The sequence below is a fragment of the Dipteris shenzhenensis genome, chromosome 4, assembly GCF_047967505.1.
Source record: "Dipteris shenzhenensis isolate YYH24624 ecotype China chromosome 4, Dip_SZ_1.0, whole genome shotgun sequence".
NCBI lineage: Eukaryota > Viridiplantae > Streptophyta > Polypodiopsida > Gleicheniales > Dipteridaceae > Dipteris > Dipteris shenzhenensis.
Window position 1 is genome coordinate 27,326,853 of NC_141599.1, and position 14,730 is coordinate 27,341,582.

General features: G+C 42.3%; 1 protein-coding gene across 1 annotated transcript in view; it reads left to right on the plus strand.

The window, feature by feature from the left end:
* The window catches only part of LOC147902665 (uncharacterized), a 300,605-nt gene that overhangs the window by 113,676 nt on the left and 172,199 nt on the right, over positions 1–14,730 (plus strand). Inside the window, exon 9 of the mRNA XM_087373911.1 lies at positions 1,492–1,659. Within this exon, the coding sequence (XP_087230037.1) occupies positions 1,492–1,659 (168 nt within the window). The remainder of the gene's footprint in view (positions 1–1,491; positions 1,660–14,730) is intronic.

Sequence of the window (14,730 nt, forward strand, 5' to 3'; positions counted from 1 at the left end):
GGATACCATGCATGGTTCATCTTGCGCAGCCACTGCCATGAGGACTATCTTCCTTAGAGAATGGAGGGGTTCTCCCTTCTTCTCAAAACTTTCTGCAGGGATGAGGTGGCATTTTCAGCCTCCGCCACTATGGCTTTTTCTAGCTATTTTTTAGGAGCCTTTTTCTCTCATGCTTCGCATGATGTATTTCTTCTTTTGAGCTTATGCTTGCGGGTTTCTTTCATACTTAATAGAAGTCTTTTTATTGAAAAAAAAAGATGAATATATTTATGCCCAACCATTATCATGGGGTGCAAGTAATATCCATGAAAGGGCTTATGGAGAAAGTGTTCTTACAGGACACATGGCACCTATGTGGCATCCCAATTGTAGACAATGGTTTCAAGGGGTGTTTGACAGAGTTCTGAAGGTGGTCTCATTGGAGGAGAGGGTCTGATTGGCAACACAAGATAACTTCACAAAAGCACCATGGTGGGTAATAATTAGGATATAATACATGTGCTCTTGAAAGAATGTAAAACATCTATAGGTAAGATGAAACCTTTTATTATGCCAAGATGATGATGCTGATAAGTAGATCGACCCAAACTGATGACTAAGCCTAATAAAGGGAAAATCGCTTGTGGGTAGGAGGGACATCTCAATAGCTTGCATATATCTCAAGGTGCATCTATATTTGATACAAGAGTCTATGTATGCTGTGTTTAGTAAGCAGTACTTTCTCATACTTTCAAATGCCTTTCAGTCGTTTTTTTAAGGGAAAATTTGAGCCTTTTTGTATGAAACAACGATTGTTACTTTGGTGAAAATAAGCTAAGGAATGGTGAAAGGACTGCATGTCTTCCTCGATTCCTTTTGTGAACATATGTGTTTGGATGGAAATAGCCTCATAGGTTTTCCTGCTCCCAAGGCTTTGGAGGCATACCTAGACACCATGGTTCCCAAACAGTGTTGGGGACACCACGCTGGTGACATGACACTAAGACTGACAAATCTGGAGGTGTTGGGAATATATTATTGACATTCCCAGATATCACATTGCACAAATTGAAAACGAGCTGAATATCTTTTTGCTAAAGTTTAGCCCCTTTGTTGTGCAGCTTATCCCTCATGGTGTATGGTGTAATTTTTTTGTCTTGTATGAGCATGATGTATGTATACATTGTTCTAATGTATTATGCTGATGTGGTGTTCTTTTTTCCTCTTCTCATATTTGTTAAGTACATATGTGTTCATCAAGCTATTTTCTGTTTCCGTCCTTGTTCACTTGTAGATTTTTGAGGCCAAATTGAACCACTTCATCTATATTGCTCTAAAATTTTCAACTACTTTCGAGAAATATATTATTGCAACTTGTATGGATTGTTTGAAACTGGGTAATATTTAAAACTAGTGTTTGTAAGACTTTCTGTCTCATGTCTATGTCATCTAGTTGACTTGTACAGATCTTGGGATTGCTATTCAATCAGAATCTCAGCAATGCATTTGCAGAGTTTTGTGTTTGTGTCATCAGAAAACTCGGTATATTCATGGGATTATCGAAGCTCTTTACATAATTCCTCGGCAGAGGCAGCTCCATCAACAAGACCAGCTATTACAATGGCTCATGAAGAGCACACTTTCCATATTGATCACCATCTCCGCCTTGCTGCTTCTCAGGTAATTCTAGATACACATGATTCCAAGTAACAATATGGTGTTCTGTCTTTATTCTCTGGATTTTGAAAAAAAGAGAAAAGGCATTGAAGGAGAGAATCTGTTTGAGTAACCTGATGAGAACAGGAGGGAGTGTATGTGCAGCACCATCTCTATCTGAACACGTTGAATAGAAGACCTCTATGAATTCTAGGAGATGAGGTCTAAAGATCTCAAATGAGAGAGAAGGGAAAACAGAGTCGACAATCTCAAAGATAAGCCATTCCTTTTCTCATAGCAGGCTTGTGTAAGTAGGACACCGTCTGCTAAGGATACTAGCAATCTGACATCCAAGACCAAAAAAGTTTATCAGGGTGGTTGGTGGGCTGCCAGCAGTCGAATAGTGTTGCATGCGGCAAACAAGACTGGCCAAAGTGAGATGATCGTCGAATTACAACCTTCCAGAGAATCGAAAAAAGATGACAAAAAATACAGCCCATAATGATACTTCAAAGCCCACATGCCACCCAAACATAGAAAATCAGAAACATGTACTTACCCATGCTTGCTTGCAATAGAGCATCATACCAATCAGGAAACTACATTGTAACTCTTTTTTTTGTCTTACAACCAACATAGAGACCTAGAGGCATAATTATATTGAATAAGCAATGGTCACACAAGAAATAAGATCAACGTGATCCGAATATTGATTACATAACCTTCCGCTTGTTGGCAACCATCTTGATGTTCACAATGCCATTGGACTTGTGGCAATTAATCTGTGCCTTGCCGTGCAAGGCAAAATAAATCCATAGCTGTCCTGAAAGCTATAAGGGTCTGAGGAGAGGTATCCATGTAAACTGGTGTGTCATCTGTAAATTCACTGTCTAAAAGCTACTCATCCCTCTTGAGGGGGAGTCTCAAATCAAGAATGTTGGCCTCATTGTTTTATCAAGTTCTTGCACCCCTCCATAGGATAAGATAAATGAGACCCCCAATAAGTGGAGCAGACATAACTCAAGAGTTCCATATGCCATTGAGACTCTATAACTAGAGTTGATGTGATTTATCACCATTGACACTCATTACATAGACTCTGATGTGTACTTATCATATAGTGAGATCTTTTGCTGATGTACTTTGGCACATCCTGTTTTTGGGGTATTCACTCTGTAATATAATGTCTCAAAAGTTTTCACGAAAAAAAAAAGACAAAGATATATCACCAATGACCTCCCAAAAAGCCATGAAGGAAGAATATGTTAAACCATTTGAACCTGGGCATTTACCCTTGTGAAGAACAACAAAGCAGCCTTGAATTCGGACCCAACTAAAAGACCAAACAAATCAAGGGCTACATAAGATGCCGAACATTCGCTTTGGACTTCTAGAGAAAAAAGAAGGAATCATCGGCATAGGCCTGATGAAGGCACATGGTGGAGAAGGAGAGAGAGAGAATTGGCTAGGGAGATAAAGATACTCTAATGAAATTGAAATGGAATGACTAAGCAATGAACAAATGAAAGTACTCACATGTAGAACAAAGAGCTTGTAGCTTGATACTTTATTGATTTGGCACTATACAAGTACAGCTCTTATATAGAGCACACACACACGTATGAACACCAATGTATATGGGATAACTCCCAATGTGACACATGGCATCCATAGTACACACTAGACTAGAACTCACACTAGAACACACTAGAACACACCAAACTGACTCAACTTGGCTTCATATTCTAACACCTGCCCATGAAGGCAAGGTGAGAGACTATTGGAATGAAACCAAGGATAGGACATGAAAGTGAGAGGACTACTAAACTGTGCAATGTGTGAACTAGACATGGCTCCCATGCCAACTTAGAGGCTGAAGTCTGAGCATAGTTCAGAGGTCGGAGTGAGCACTCACATGGCTTAACGTCCCAAACATGACTAAGAGACTCATGTCTCAACATGGGTGCATGAACAACTCAAAGGTCTAGAAGACCAATGCACCAACATCCTGGAACTCATATGCCATGCCTGATAACTAGAACATGAAGCCACACACCATAAATATAAAAGAAATACATCTTTTTAGCAGGACTATCCAAGTTAGAGAACCTTTATTGACTCTTCAAACATTTATTTTAGAGGGACTACTCAAGGTAGAGAACCTTTATTACATAAGAGAAATCAGAATACACATATGGGTTGTCATCCTCAACGAGGGTGACATGGGCAGTGAGTGCATGGTTGAGATCTGGAATCTCCTCTGGTGTATCAGCAATAACAAGATTAGCATGGTGTCACTCTTGTTCTTTCTCCTTCTTCTTGAAGCAGTATGCTTCAATACCCTTGCATTTGCAATACTTGCATATGATATTCTTATTGGCTTGCCATTTGCTTGTAGAAATAAGAGCTTCTTTAGTGCCGAATGTAGGAGTAGATTCCTTTTCCTTGTTCCGGCGGTCTTTCTCAATAAGAAGAGAAACCAAATCCTCAAATGTGGTAGTTGCAAGTCGTAGAACCTCAATGGTTTGCTCAAAGCGAGAAATACCTTGCATACTTTTTAGGACAGCCATTTTGTCCTCATCATCTGGAGGGCACTTCAAACTTGACAACTGTTGAACAAGAGAGTGAAAGTTGGAGAGATGATCACCTAGCTCTTCATTTTCTTGCATTTTCAGCTCATAAAACTATAATTTCAGAAAAACTTTGGAGTTAGTAACCTTGTTAACAAATAGGCTCTCCAATCAGTGCCAGATCTCCTTGGCTTTGGATTTGAAGTCGACGTGATGAATGAGAGAATCTGCCAAGCATAGCCCAATGAGAGCAATAGCTTTGTCATTCTGCTGCTTCCAAAGTTTGAGTTGTTGATCATCCGTTGGAATGGCATTAGTTGCAATGACATCCCATATTCCTTCATGAGAAGCAACTGTAGCTTCGTCTACCAAGTAGGAAAGCCTTGGCCCTTGAACTTCTCCACGAGCAAAGAGGTGGAGGGAAGAGACGTCATCATGAGAGAGATGGAGCAGCAAAAAGTGAGGATAGTTCAGCTCATTTGGAGGAGGCAGAGAGCGGCAATGGCACGCATCCCAAAGGCAATGAGCAGCAATGGCGGGTGCATGGGCAGGAGTGGCGCAGCGAGCGAGGGCAGCAGTCCCGAGAGCAATATAGAGGCCTGGTGGGCAGATAGTACGGGTTGGAACAGTCCATACGGACTGTGTACGGACTGATTTGCAGCTGATGGCGAGGCTAAGGAAGCAGCTCTTGGCGAAGCATTTGGAGCTGAAGGGATAGTTGATGGCGAGGCTTAACAGAACGGCTAATATAGCTCCAACATCTCCCAAAGGTGAGGCTAAGGGAAGGGACACTCTACCTTGGAGGAGAGGGGAGCTTCCATTTGCGGGCTTGTCTCATCCTCTAGGTAGAGCAAGAAGAAGTGGAAGTGGAAAGGAGGCTTTGATACCACATGACGGCACATGGTGGAGAAGGAGAGAGAGAAGAAGAAGAAGAAGAATGTATTACCGTCCTCTGGGGGCCGAGAAACCGACCCATGGGACCCATGAAAATTACAATACAAGTGTCTCCCTTCTTTTATGGAAGGGGTAGGAAAACAACTATTCTGAAATACATTGAGTAATACAACATTCCCGATATTGAAGAATCTTGGCAATAAAATTGCCCAGAGTGGCTATATGGGTATGTGAAAGCAAGCTTGCGAGGGTGTCGTGTTCCTTTGTAATGTTGTTAAAGTCCCTCCTTATGCATGCATATCGTGGGCATGTAAGGAGGACATGTGCCTCTGTCTCTACTTGTTCTTGGTCACATAACTTGCAAAATCTTTGTTCCCTTGAGACATCTCCCCAAGCACCTTTCTCTACCTCCAAAGTGTGTGATCGGGTGCGGATGAGTGCAATACTTCTTCTAGGGAGAGAATAGGCTAGGGAGAGAGATAATGATACTCAAACAAAGACATAATGAAATGGAAATGAAATGACTAAGCAATGAACAAATGAAAGTACTCACATGTAGACCAAAGAGCTTGTAGCTTGATACTTTATTGATTTGACACTAGACAAGTATAGCTCTTACATAGAGCACACTTTTTTTTTTTTAAGTGAGAATAAATATTTTATTGCTGTAAAATAATTACATTCATAGTTACTTCAGAAGTGGAGTAACTACTACTCAACTGAAAATCTCAGTATAAGCTATATATACATCATGATCAATCAAATGAGTCTGAAAGCGATCATAAAACGATTGCTGCAGAGATCGTTTGAAAAAAACAAAAGATGGAAAAGTAGGATCACCAAAAACTCTATGATTGTGGTCCATCCATAGAGTCCACAGTGCCCAGTAGCGTACCCAAACAAAAAATAAATCAAAACCCTGTCTAACTGGATGAAAACCAAACAACCAGAAGAACCTGCCAAATGTGACAGTAGGAAATCATGCTCGAAGCCCTTGTCAGATGAGGGCGAGGAAAGCAGTAGTGTGTGGACAGTGCCAGAAGATGTGAAGCACAGATTCAGCAGAGTATAGACATCTATAGCAAACAGTTGGAGCAATATGTCTATGCGCAAGTAACTGGCCAGATGGAAAAATGCCAAGTAGGACTCGCCAAAGGAAAAGCTGTTGTCGAAGAGGGACTTTATAATGCCAAAGGAGACGTAGCCGCTTTTGCCACCACTTTAGTGGGCGATCCATATGCCAAACAAAATTTGCTCTGTCAGAAATCTAACGCGCAAGTAATAACACTTTATATAGAGAAGGCACTGTGATATGTGAGAGCTTCAAAGGACGGGCTCAAGAGGAAGAAGAATGTAGAGTCCAATCCTCAAGCCTATTATGAAGTTCCAAATGAGGTAACGGCAAGAACGGTTGAAGCATTTCTGAAATTTGATGCCATAAAGGACGATAATGAGCTCCCATACCATATTTGCTAGCAGCCATAGAAAAAGATAAAAGAGTGCCATCATTCTGAAGTACATCTGCCACAGAAGAAATGCCTTTGAAAGATAGAAAATAAGAACACCTGGGTTCTTGTATAGCCAAAGGAGGGTGGAATACTTTGGACCAATAAATATTCTCAGCCCTCAAGGAATTTCCTGACAAAGAATCCCTGCCATTCCATTCCAAGTGGGATAAAATACGCTTCCAATCAAGAAGCAAACGAGTGACAAAAGGGCAACCTCTGATCTTGCCTTTTTTTTTTTTTTCAAAGAAGAGACTTCTATTAAGTAAGAAAGAAACCCGCTAGAGCAAGCTCTGTGCGGAAATACACCATGCTAAGCATGTAATAAAAACACCTCAGAGGAATGAGCTAGAAAGAAACCAAGGCTGAGGCTGAAAATACCATCTCAACCCTTTAGAAGTCTCACCAAAGAAGGGAGTCTCTCCAATCTCTGAGAAAAGTAACTCTCCCGGAGGAGGCTGCTCGAGATGATCCTTGCATGGTCACCCAAATGGTCATCAGAGTGTGTATCGTATCTGATCTTGCCTTGAATAGAGCCAAATAGGAAATCCCACTGTGTAGGCTGCCAATGCCCAAAAGCAGAAGTATGAATATGCAACAAAAGAGAGCGGATCATGAAAGTCCAAGGCTGATCCTCTTGCATAAACTGCAACATCATTTTTCCCCTGTGAGCAAGTATATGCATTTGAATATTAAGTATGTTTAGAACCCCATGCATTTTTGGAGAGCAGAGACGATGCATAGAGAGTAGTCTGAGACTTTGCTTGCCATTTTTTGAACACCAGAAAATCTCCATGATAGCAGACATAAAGGAAACCAGATCTGCCTTAGTGAACATGATGAGAGGCAGATAGAATTGTATGTATGCTATCAAAATGGATTGCGTTATTCGCAAACGAACATGTAATGGCCAAGTTGCAAGCTTCCAATATTCAAGTTTTGCCCTCAACTTTGGGAGCACCCAATCCGTTTGTTTAGAATGAGTGAGCCCCCAACCTAGAGGATAGCCAAGATGTCAAATCAATTGAGAAGTTGGAATAATTTCCCCAGGCCACAGAAGACTATGCCAGTCTTTAGCATGCAACAGCAATAATTTTGATTTCTGAAAATTGACATGAAGACCAGCAGCCAAACCATATGTAGAAAGAGCCTGCATAATCATGGAGAGATCGCTTTGAGTATTTTTCGAGGTGAAGAAAGAGTCCCATTTGAAACCACTGGAGCTTTTCCTTTATCCTGATTCACAAAAAACTGACTATTACCTTTATTTTTATTCCCAATAGAGGCAGGAGCATCCTTAGTAGGCATCTGAACAGGCAAAGTGGCAGGAGGCATTTTATGCTAACTCATTGGACACTGTGAAGCCATGTGCCCAAATTTTTGACATTCAAAGCAAGCCCCTGCAAATAATCCCCATTTCAAAGAACTTCCCATGTCAACATTGTTCACCATGACTGAATAAGACTCTGGTGTTGGATTATCAGTATCCCAAAGAATACAAAATTAATTTGAGTTGGCATTAGGCCGTGGTGGGCAAACCACTTTGCCTAAAGTCGCTGCAATTTTAGACAAGAGTGAAGCCATACATTGCGGGAAGTCTACAACTTCAACCCAGACCGCGGACAGCGGTGTCGGATCAAAGCCTGAAAATCCCTTATCGAAGACCATGGCAAAACGTGCACCATTTGCTACCCAAAAAGAAGGGGCAAATGTTCCAAAAGCATTTGCCTGTGAATCTCATCTACCATGATGACCTCAAAAAAACCTCTGGCTGCATAGTGTACCTTCCGAACAAACGAGCCAGCCAGTGTGTGGGTCAACCAGTTGCCTACCTTTGCAGGAGGTGGCATCCGACCTGGGAAAAATAAAATAACTGCATTTTTTGCATATTCTCTAACTGGATCCACAATTTCATCCACTTCAACCTAGAGAAGAAAAAAATAGTGTATTTGCAAGGAGAATAAGGGGAAAGAGAGAGGTAGAAGACAAGTTCTGTAGAAGGAAAAGAGAAAAAACCAGTAAAAGTTCCTAGATGAACTATATTTCAGAAAAAGAGGGGAGAATCTGGCAATGGAAAGAGTACACAGGACCCAGAAACCCAAGAGGAGAGAAAGGGGATCAGAGAGTCTTCAGAAACCAGCGTGTAAATGCAGTCCGTGATCAAAACCCAGCTGTTAGAGGCAGCCCGTAAGTAAACCCGGTAGAATCAGCGACCCAGGAGCAAGAAAAAAGCCGGCAGCAGCAGCTTGGAGAAGGCGGACTGGGCCGTACAGGTCCGTACAACTGTACGGAACTGTGGCGGGCTGTACGGCTGTTAATAAATGCTCCAAAACACCGCGTTTTTGACACTGATGAGGCGCAGCAGGTAGCTGAAGCAAAAGGGCTGGTCTAGAAAGGCTAGGGAGCTGATGGGAGGGCTGGAGCAAGGTCTCTCTCTCTTTCTCTCTACATCAAAAGAGGTAAAAACCCACCAATAAGTACAAGGAAAAATTTTTACAAGTAAAACCTCAGAGCAAAAGTCATGAGGTAGCCAAGTAAAAAGTGACATATCAAGCTGGAGGAGGATCAAACACAGCATCCTTCAGCTTCAAATTGTTGCTCTGTAAAAACTGATGCAGTGATGAAACCACACCATCAATAAAAACAAGCTATTTTTTGCCCTTGTGATTCTTCTTGATATAGGCTGGTACCCGAAATTTTGGAATTAGAGGGTCAAAAACCTGTTGTAACATGGGATGAAAAGATTCCAGTAAAAAGGTACTTCTGCATCCCCGACAGAAGAAAACTCTGGCACAGGCATCAAAGGCAGAGAAGCTAAATCATCTGTATCTTCCGATGAAAAAGCTGCATCTGATAAAGCAGGGTTTTGCATTTGAGCTTCATTTTGAGGATCAACCTGAGTAAGAGCACGGGCAGCATCTTGAGAGAGAGCATGCATATCATTTTGTAAAATGCCCTCTGCAAGGAGTACATCCATATCCTGAGTAGAAGAAACTGATGGTCCTCCAGTAGTACTTCGGAGCAGTAGAAGGCTTTGCCAAAGAAGCCATAGCAGAAACCCGAGGAGAAGGGAGAGTCACCTTGACATCTGAAGAAGGAGCAGGAGGAATGGGCCTGGATGTAGAAGGGCAATCATGTGCAAAATGACCAACCTGTCGGCACTGATAACATGCAGTGGGAAAAGATGCAAAATGCAGCCTAAGGCGCATCGGATGGGCAAATCAAGATCTAGAGTAGATGGCACAGGCTGCGTCATATCCCACAAAATGCAAAGACGAACATCACGGGAGGCTTGCAAGAACTCCTGTCTCGGAACATGAAGAGGCCTTCCCAAAAAAGCTGCAAGAGTTGGAAGATGTTGAAGAAGAGGCACAGGCAGCACTTTGAGAGTAATCCAAACCAGACAGTGAGTCAGAAGGGTAGCAGAAGGATCGAAAAGTGGATCCCAGGGCATGACATAAGCGAAGAAACCAGCCCTAGGAACACTAGCACGACTGACTAGCCGCTCCACCACATCAGTCGAAGAAGCGTGGGCATAATAAAATCCTTTGCCCAGAAAGACAAAGGATGAAATACAATCTGGACCCATTGCAGCTTCAGCCCAACGACGAAGTTGAGCGGCAGAAAGAACCCTGCCCATAAAGTAGAGACAGACTCCGAATTGCTGAGCCTGTTGAAGACCTGAAACCAAAAGGGCAGAGTTCAAGGAGCAAACAAACGGGGAACCTGATGAAGGAACATCTGTGACAGAGGCTGAGCATAACTCACGCAGAAGATCCAGCTGTAGGGAAGAAGAAGGACCATTTGTGAGATCACGCTTTGCCGATTTGAAAGAGGATGAAGAAGGCAAAACATCGCGTTTTCGTCGAATGAAGACTCGAGCAGGAGGAACAGAGGAGACAGAAAAAACGAAAGATGGTTCGGGAGCCTATACGGGCTGTACGGGCGGGAAAATCTGTACGGATTTTGCAGGTATGGGCTGTACGGGTGGGGAAATGTGTACGAAGGGCTGAACCGAAGGCTGGGTGGATAACTGCAGGGGTTGGGGGGGCTGTACGGACTGTACGGAAAGCCGTACAGCTGACGTGAGCTGTACGGATGGCGATGAAGGCTGCAAGGTGGAAGATGGGGGCTGTACGGGCAAAACGAGTGAAGGAACAGAGGGGGACGGAGGGTCGACCAGGGCTGCAGGGGCTCCAGAGCTCGCCATTACACCACACACACACTTTTTTTTTGTGAAACCAGTGACTATAAAATTAACATAAAATCAATGTACACGACATTAGACTCCAATACACCACACACACTTTTTTTTGTGAAACCAGTAACTATAAAATTAACATGAAATCAATGTACATGACATTAGACTCCAAAAGAGAGCCTAATGGAAGAACTAAAAAATAGTCAGAAAACACTTCAAGGCTAGTAGCATCCAAGTCCCTCGCAGCATAACTATCATATAAAGATTGCTTGAGGGACATTCTGAAGAAAGCATATGCTTGAGGAAACTGTTGTCCCATCCTAAAATGCAATCTCTGTGTCCAAATAGTCCATAGTACCCAAAAACGAGCCCAGTGAAAGAAAAGGAGGAATGGAGACATCTGAGATGAGAAGCATCCAAACATCCAGAAGAGTTCCCCGAATCTGATAGAGGGAAACTGAAGCCGCAGAAAATGAGAGACATGAGTGATCAATATCCGAGAGTGCAGGCAAGACCATAACAAATGGGGAACTGTCTCATGGTGATGAGAGGAACGAGGGTAGGAAGAGGAAGCAATACGACGTGCTGCCAATTTCACCCCAACGGAAAAAGCTCCCACTATACATCTCCAAAAGAAAAGCCTCTGTTTTAATGGCAATTTAGCTTTCCAAATTTTCTTTAGTTGTGATTGCCACCAAGATAAAGGCTTATCCAAATTCCAAAGAGTGTTGGCATGCTTATCAATCCATGGCGGTGGAAGAAGAAATCTGTAGACCATCGAGGAGGCCAAATTATGCATTGAAAGTGAACAGGTAGCAGGAGATAAGGAAGTTAGATTCCAGTCCAGTAATCTGCCCTGTACAAACAGCGGAGGAACAGGAACAAATGGCTGCAACATAGTTGTAAGTATTCTCCAAATGGGCCTATGATGCAGACCCAAGGGGAATGTCCTGCAAGCTTGTGGAAATGAAAGCACATAACCATGTTGATCCACAACATCTCCAACAAATCTTATGCCCAATTTCATAAGATTATATGCTTTAATAGGTGCCTGTAAAGCAAGAGGCGATTTAAACACCTTGCTCCAATGGATGCTTTCCAAGCGAAGAGAATTACCATGATGGGAAGAAGCACCTGACCATTTAGCATAAGAGAGAATTCTCTTCCAATCATGAATAAAAGCAGTAGAAACAGGATAACCAGGAATTTTCCCCTAAAATGTGGTCATGACTGCTTCCCAGTGATTTGTAATCCAATGCCCATATGCATGGGATGTCATGTTTCCACACATAGCTGCTAACATAATAGCCCATGGCTGTTTTTGCTGAAAAAAATCAGCAATCATAGTGCTCTTTCTTGCCAACATATGAAACTGAAGATTGAGAATATTCAGTCCCCCATGAGTCTTAGGAGAACAAACAGACTGCATGGGAAGTAGTCGCAAAGCCTTTTTGTGAGATTTGCTTTTCCAAAATATCTCCATAGCCTGGGACATATAGGAAGCCAAATGCTTAAAAGACCAGGGAAGAAGAGGCAAATAAAATTGCACATATGCCATAATGATAGACTGTACTATCCGAAGTCGAACATGTAGAGGCCACGTGGACAAGTGCCAGTATTCCAGCTTCTTGTTAATCTTTTGAAGCACCCATTTGAGCTGTTGTTGAGGGGTAATATTCCAGCCAATGGGATACCCTAAATGCCTCACAATAGTATGGGAAGAAATAATGTGGCCTGGCTAGAGAAGTGTATGCCAATCAGCTTCTTTCAATGCTAGAAGATTCGATTTCTGAAAGTTGATATGCAGTCTAGCAGCTATGCCAAAATCATTCAGAGTATGCATCAAATGAGAGAGGTCACTTTGAGAATTCCTGGGCATGAAATATGAATCATTAGCATATGCCTGTGCAAGAAACGGCTGTGCCCCTGGAATTTGCAAGCCATGAAGCTGCCCTGTATCTACAAGATGGTCCATATGCAACAATAACAGATGAGTAGCAATGGCATACAGTAGCGAACTAAGAGGGCAACCATGTCTCATTGAACGGGTCATAGTCCATGTCCTTGACAACCCACTACCAAGCAAACATTGCGCAGTGGCATAAGAATAGAACCAGTAAACAATATGGACCAGCCGAGGGCCGAATCCCAATTTATGCATAGTCTGAGAAATAAAATCCCAATGGATAGTATCAAATGCTTTCGCAGTGTCCACTTGCAGAGAATGAGAACATCTTGTTTAGAATATTTGGCATACTCAATTGCAAGCAAAACATTGGAGATATTGTCAGTAATCTGCCTTCTTGGAACAAACCCATACTGCCTGGGATGAAGTCCTGCTTGCAAGATAAATCGAACCCTGAGGACAATCATTTTGGCAATGAGTTTGTAAATGACTAGCATAAGAGATATGGGCCGCCAATCAGCCATTGTCTCACACAACCTTTTTTTGGGGATCAATTTGACAAGGCCATGTTTTCAAGAAGGAGGAAGAGATTGTTCTGCCCAAGCATGATTGATCATAAGAAGAAGAGTGTTCTTGAGATCACCCCAAAATGCACGGAAAAATTCAACAGTCAATCCATCCCAACTAGGAGAGCTGCCTTTACGTAAATGACTCAAAGCATCATCCAGTTCATTAAGCATAAAGGGCTGCTCCAATGCATGAGCCTGTTCCGGAGACAATATAGGCTGAACATGCATAAGAAATTGAGACCTAGCTGCATTCACTTGCATCGAATGATCAGGCTGAGGAGAAAAGAGATGCTGGAAATGACTAGAGCATTGCGATTCCAATTCTGATTTGGAGGTGGTCCAGGTGCCATCATCTTGCCTGATCCTGCAAATATCCTCCTTTCGCCTATCCGCATGCAGGCTTTTAAAGAAGGCTAGAGGAGCAGCCCTTATCCAAAAGGGGTTTCATGCGAGCTCGGATTTTCCACTTCTTTAATTTGCGAAGATCATTTTGATGGATGATATGAACCGCGTAAGTGCAAGAATCCTATTCAGAGGAGGTGAGCTGCCTATAAGAGCTGATTACATCCATTTGTTGCTTGTGAGATTGAGCCCATTTCAGCTTAAGCCTGAGGTTTTCTATGTAACTCCATCCATAATCTTGAATAACAGCCTGCAAGCGATGGGCAACACTGATCCAAGCGAAATCGTCCTCCTGAGCATGTAAGAGGAGGGGGCGGACAGCCACTCTCACCATGTTCTGAAATTGTTGATGAAGCAAATAAGCACTATTTCAATACACCACACACTTTTTTTTTTGTAAAACCAAGATACTTATATTATAAAACATTCATTTACATCCAGGCTATGCTCAAAATAGAGCTACAGCCCTATCCATCAGAAATAGTAAAAGAAAAGTTGAATACAAGAAACATCCAAATCTTCCTCATGTAAGGCATCATATAAAGACTGCCTTAATGAGGCTCTAAAAAACTCATAAGGATGCTGAAGAGGAGAATTCAGATATGCTTGGATGCGCTGCAGCTAGAGGGTCCATAAGGCCCAGTATCTGATCCAGTGGAAGAAGAGAGAATACTGTGACAAAGAAGCTGATAGTTTGCCATACATCCAGAAAAACCTGTAGAACCTGTGTGCTGGAAATCTGAGAGATAAAAAATAGGAGATTCTATCTAGAAGGTCTCTGGAATATGAACAAAACCACAATAAATGCAGAATACTCTCCGATGCAAGGTGACATCTTGGACAGAGAGGTGAAGCTATTCGTCGTTTAGCCAATTTCACTCCCACTGGAAGAATACCAACAATACATCTCCATAGGAATAGTCTTTGCTTCAATGGCATTTTCAACTTCCATATCATTTGCAATCTTCCTTTCCACCAAGCTAATGATTTGTTCAGATGCCATAAAGAATTAGCATGATGGGCAATCCAAGGAGGAGGTAATATCAAT